The sequence below is a fragment of the Drosophila miranda genome (assembly GCF_003369915.1).
Source record: "Drosophila miranda strain MSH22 chromosome Y unlocalized genomic scaffold, D.miranda_PacBio2.1 Contig_Y1_pilon, whole genome shotgun sequence".
Lineage (NCBI taxonomy): Eukaryota > Metazoa > Arthropoda > Insecta > Diptera > Drosophilidae > Drosophila > Drosophila miranda.
The window spans coordinates 12,934,956-12,941,069 of NW_022881603.1; the positions used below are offsets into that span (position 1 = coordinate 12,934,956).

The 6,114-nt window shown below is 42.1% G+C and overlaps 1 protein-coding gene across 1 annotated transcript; it reads left to right on the forward strand.

The window, feature by feature from the left end:
- The first annotated feature begins 990 nt into the window (after positions 1-990).
- On the forward strand, positions 991-1,532 carry LOC117189414 (zinc finger protein GIS2-like). The gene is made up of 2 exons (XM_033394541.1): positions 991-1,317; positions 1,388-1,532. The coding sequence occupies exons 1-2, from the start codon at positions 1,072-1,074 to the stop codon at positions 1,415-1,417; spliced, it is 276 nt and encodes a 91-aa protein (XP_033250432.1). The 5' UTR covers positions 991-1,071; the 3' UTR covers positions 1,418-1,532.
- The last annotated feature ends 4,582 nt before the right edge of the window (positions 1,533-6,114 follow it).

Below are 6,114 nucleotides of genomic sequence, written 5' to 3' on the forward strand. Positions count from 1 at the left end.
TAAATGGCGATTGTGAGAGACGGACGCGCAGCTAATAAAAAAGAGTTACATTAAATCACCGGGTTTGTGTTTTTATACCTATACCGTTCACTCACGCACCGATATTGGTCACTACAATTCCCGGGTTAGACGGCCTACAATTTCAGAAGTGGGATACGATCAATCGCCGCCAGTGAAAAATAGCGAAAATTTTTATTATCTCGTCCGTCGAAGACGCCATCGCTGAAAAAAAACATGTCGGACTTGGTCGGCACGGAGGAGTTCTCGGCCGCCCAGCTGCGCGAATGGCTGGAGTACCTCAATCTACCAAAAGGTGGAAGCAAAGCTGCCATGGCAGCGAGACTTAACGAAATACCAGTAGAGCTGCGGGGACAGGGACCACCGGCAGCCGAAACATGCGAGAACGAGAGGGAAGATGAGGCGGCCGCAGATCAAGACTCGACGAAGAGCGAACGCAAAGAGAAGAACGAAAAAGCACCGCAAGCGCCTGGGCACAACAACAACCATGGCGAATATCGAGCAGAGGTTGAAATGTTAAAACTGCAAATCGAGCTGCTGAAGCTGCAGAGCGAGAGGGAGAAGGAAGGGAGAGGAGAGAACACAACACCAGCCGCCAGCAATGACGCTGGCGTCATGTTGCTAAATGCCGCCAAAGACATGTTGCCAACATATCATGGCAACATTTCTGGAAACAACGATGACGTCACAACTTGGATCGCGCAGTTTAAGGCCGTCGCAAAAGTGAACAAACTGAAGGATGAGAAGCTACTAATGCTGCTAATGTCGAAGCTTAAGGACAAAGCATTGGTGTGGCTGCATTCGAGTCCGGAGCACATGTCGCTGCCAATCGATCAATTGTTGAACGTCATGGAAGACACTTTCCATCCCAAGGAAAGCAAACTGTTGCTCCGTCGCAAGTTCGAGTCCCGTTCATGGGCACGTGGCGCGGCGTTCTCGCTGTACTTCCACGCCCCCGTGTCGCTGGCCTCCCGCATAGTCATTGACGACGAGGAGTTTATTGACGGAGTCATCGAAGGTATCCCAGATGTAGGCCTGCGTAGGCAAGCCCACATGCAGTGCTTTGGCGCTCCATATCAACTACTCAAGGCGTTCGAGAAGATCATGCTGCCAAAGAAGTACGGTTCAACTGAAGGGGCAAACACTGGAGCCTCGCCAACACCCATTCGCTGCTACAACTGCAACTCTTTGGGCCACGTGGCAGGGGAGTGCCGCAAGCCCAAGCGCGAAAGAGGAGCGTGCTACGGATGCGGCAGCATGAGTCACCAGGTGTCACACTGTGACGAAAAGAAGTACAAGGTACATAACGATTATATATACAAATTTAATATATACATTAGCAATTACAATAACAAATGCTTGTCCTTAAATTGCCTCATCGACTCAGGGAGCCCAATAAGTTTTATGAAGTTATCGTGTCTAGAGCACCAGTCGGAAAATAACCTAAATAAAGTGGAAGAGCGCTCACGATTAAGTTCGAACGAAATCAAAGAAGATGATTTAAGTTTATATAAGTTTAACAAAGACAAGAAAAACAGAGAAATTGAATTTATTTTGAATAAAAATGCAGATTACGCTTATGTTGGACTAAATAATAGCAAACTTAACATCTTTGGTAAAATACCCAGTTTTGTAATTATTAACAAAAATCGAATCAACTTTGAATTACTAGTAGTGGCAGACGAGTCGATGGGCTATGAGGCTGTGTTAGGTAGGGATTTTATGAATTTATGCAAATTTAAAATTGTAAGTGACATTTGCAAGGAGAAGGAGAGTGAGACAAAAAACGAGTGTGAAATAAAAAATGAGTGTTTAGAAAAAAATGAGTGTTTAGAAGAAAATGAGTGTTTAGGAGAAAATGAGTGTTTAGAAGAAAATGAGTGTTTAGGAGAAAATGAGTGTTTAGAAGAAAATGAGTGTTTAGGAGAAAATGAGTGTTTAGAAAAAAATGAGTGGAAAATAGAGAATGAGTGTTTAGGAGAATATGAATGTGAAGTTAAAGATGAGGGTGTTAAAGAGAATAAGCATGAAGTAGAAAGTGGAGGCAAGGTAGAAAATGAGTGTTCTGCAATGGTTGAGTGTCTGGAAGACAGCGATACCTGCGAGAGCGTAAAAACCAATTTCAACGAACTACCAAGCCAGTATCCAGACAAAGAAAACGACTGGGAGTTGAAAGTAGGGACAGATTGTAGCCAAGAACTCGCAGGACGACTTAAATACATGTTTAGGACAGCGTATGTAAACGCAGAAAGACCAAACTTACCACAAACCAAGTGGGAAATGAAGTTGAATTTCGAACACGAAAAACCGTTTCATTGCCCACCTAGAAGACTGTCGTATAGCGAAAAAGCCCAAGTACAGAAAATGATAGACGAATACACAGAAAAAGGTTACATCAGAACCAGTGAGTCAGAATACGTTTCGCCTATAGTACTGGTAAAAAAGAATTCGGGAGAGTTGAGACTGTGCGTCGATTATCGCACACTTAATAAAGGTATGATAAAGGACAATTACCCAACACCTCTGATAGACGACCTACTAGATAAACTGTCAGGGAAAAGACTTTTCACCAAGTTAGACCTGAAGAATGGATACTTCCACGTATTTATGCATAAAGATTCAGTTAAATACACATCGTTCACGACCCCCATGGGACAATACGAATGGTTGAGGATGCCGTTCGGGTTACGAAATGCATCGGCGGTGTTTCAAAGATTCACAAACAACATTTTTGCAGATATGGTAAAGGAAGACAAAGTTATAATATACATGGACGATATTATGGTAGCAACTAAAGATAGTGATAGTCACATGGAAATTTTACAAGAAGTGATGAGACGATTGGTAGAGAATAAACTTGAATTAAGGATTGATAAATGCGAATTCTTACAGTCAGAAGTTAAGTACCTGGGCTATTCCATATCGGGTAACGGAATTAAACCAGATACGAAGGGATTACAGGCAGTAAAAGGGTTCCCAGTCCCCACGAAAACGAACGAAGTGCAGAGTTTCTTAGGGTTATGTTCTTACTTTAGACGGTTCGTAAAAGATTTTTCTACGAAAGCTAAGCCCCTTTATGATTTGGTCAAAAAAGACAGGAAGTTTGAATTCGGTATCGTAGAACTAGAATGTTTCGAACAACTCAAAAGTAATTTGTTGGAAGCACCGATCTTGGCACTTTACAATCCCAGAGATCCGACAGAATTACATTGCGATGCAAGTTCGTTAGGTTTCGGGTCAATTCTAATGCAGAAGAAGGGTGATGGCAGAATGCACCCGGTGTTTTATTTCTCCAAGCGGACAACAATTACCGAAGCAAAATACCACAGCTTTGAACTGGAGACACTAGCGATAATTTATGCACTACAACGGTTTAGAGTATACGTGCAAGGCATACCCTTCAAAATAGTGACAGACTGCAACGCGCTAACTATGACTCTAAACAAAAAAGAACTCAATCCACGCATTGCCCGCTGGGCGTTAGAGTTACAAAATTATGACTACAAGTTAGAACACAGGTCAGGAAGTAGAATGCAACACGTAGATGCGCTAAGCAGAGCCGTTCAGATACTCACGGTAGACACAAACACCTTTGAAGAAAATTTAATTATATGCCAAAACAGGGATAAAAAACTGATGGAGCTGAGAGAAACGTTACAGAAATCAGAACACAAACATTATGAGATGAGAAACGGAATAATATACAGGAAAAAAGATAACAATACTATCCTATTCTGCGTACCCGAGGAAATGGAAGGCCACGTACTCTATAAGTACCACGATGAACTAGGGCACGTCGGTATAGACAAGATGACCGACGCTATATCGAAAAGCTACTGGATCTCAAACGTAAGGTATAAAGCCAAGCGACACATTGAAAACTGTCTAAAATGCATAGCGTACTCAGCAAAACACGGAAAAGAGGAAGGGTTTTTACACAACATACCAAAAGGGTCAGGACCATTCGAGGTAGTACATATCGACCATTTCGGGCCAGTCGACAAAGGCAGGGCCAACAAACATGTTTTAGTAGTAATAGACGCGTTCACCAAATTCGTAAGACTTTATACGACCAAAACCACTAGCACAAAGGAAGCAGTAATTGCAATGAAAGATTATTTCCGAGCTTACAGTAGACCCAGATGCATTGTGTCAGACAGAGGAAGCTGTTTCACGTCAAAAGAGTTTGAAGAATTCTTAGAACAGAGCAATGTTAAACACGTAAAGATAGCAACAGGGTCGCCACAGGCCAACGGGCAGGTAGAAAGGGTGAACAGAAGTTTGGGACCCATGATTGCAAAGCTTGTTGACCCGGAAAAAGGATTACATTGGGATATGGTAGTGGAAACAGTAGAACACGCGATGAACAACACAATTCAAAGAACAATTAATGAACACCCGAGCAGAATGTTGTTTGGGGTCGTACAAAAAGGAAAGGTTTCAGATTTACTAAAAGATCATCTAGACGAACTAACCGAACAGCGGGCAACAAGGGATATAGAAAAGATTAGAGCAGTAGCAGGCACTCATCAGGAAAAAATACAGTCTTATAACAAACAAGCAACAAATTCAAAGCGAAGGGAGCCACACGTGTACGTAGATAATGATCTAGTTATGGTGAGAAATTTCGACACTCATACAGGGGTGTCTAAAAAGCTTATCCCGAAGTTCAAAGGACCTTATAAGATATCAAAGGTGTTAAAAAATGATAGGTATTTGCTAGAAGATGTAGAGGGGTTTCAACAATCAAGGATCCCGTATAAAGGAGTTTGGGCGGTGGCAAATATGAAGCCGTGGATTGAAAATGGTAATAATGCAAATGTCACAGGGAATCAAAATGAAGAAAATGATTGTAACACGTAAACTTAGAATATTAAGAGTAAACCACACCCAACTGTAATAAATCAACCTATCTAGAAACTAAATTAAATGTAAGGAGTTCAGGAGCACTCCGGTCAGGATGGCCGAATTGTAGCAAGGTAATAATTAGTGAGGCATTCAACTAGTATTTAAAATAGCATACAGCGCGCATTGGTATTTACCGCACCATCGATACACTCGGTGGGAAATACCAATAGTGAGATATCGGATAAGAAACATCGAGAAGAGAGTGAGGGCACTTTGTAAATGGCGATTGTGAGAGACGGACGCGCAGCTAATAAAAAAGAGTTACATTAAATCACCGGGTTTGTGTTTTTATACCTATACCGTTCACTCACGCACCGATATTGGTCACTACAATTCCCGGGTTAGACGGCCTACAATATGTTCGTTACCGATATAAGCTCGTATCGCAGCTATCACGGATCTGTTCAGTCGCTCGCTGGCATTCGCTTGCGGTGAATAAATAGCTGTGCATTTTTGTGTTATACCGAAGCTATTTAAAAATGCCTGAAAGTAGCTAGATTTAAATTGGGATCCATTGTCTGACAAGATGACTTCTGGCACCCCAAATGTATAAAAGAGAGACCCTTCCAGATATTCACAGATCTTAGGGGCTGTAAATTTCTTCAAGGGACACAGAAAATGGAACTTAGTATTGTGATCAACAACTATGAGCAATCCTATGTTTCCCTTTTTTGTGCGGGGGTATGGTCCTAAGAGATCTATGTATAATTTCTGAAACGGCCTATCCGAAGTGAATGGTTTACCCATAGGAGGTCTAAGAATCATATTCGGACTCTTGGTCGTGCGACAAACGGTGCATTCAGATATGTACTTGCGCGTCTGGCTAACCATGCGAGGCCAGAATAAATATCTTTTAAGCTTCTCTATGGTTTTACTCATCCCACAATGTGCGGAGCTAGGGGCGTCATGAGCTTGATATAATACGTTCGTAATTAACCCTGACGGAACCCAAAGTTTCCATGATGCGTTCTCTTGAGACTCATCTCCCGAAGCGAATACTGTCCTTTTGAAAACTTGACCGTCTATCACTTTCAAGTCTGGGAACTTACTCTGATTCTGTTGAATACTTTCTATTAAACTCAGATACTCAGCTGATTTGAATTGATCTGAGTCTAGATCAACCATGGGGTTTATTTGCGTGAGCTCCTCTATAGCCGGTTCATCCTGACGCGATAGAGTGTCAACGAC

What these genes read in the sequence shown, in the direction of transcription:
- LOC117189414 (XM_033394541.1), top strand. Translation starts at nt 1,072, where the DNA reads ATGCAGTGCTTTGGCGCTCCATATCAACTACTCAAGGCGTTCGAGAAG. An exon ending in GTGACGAAAAGAAGTACAAG is followed by an intron (nt 1,318 to 1,387) that starts GTACATAACGAT and finishes GCTTGTCCTTAA; the next exon opens with ATTGCCTCATCGACTCAGGG.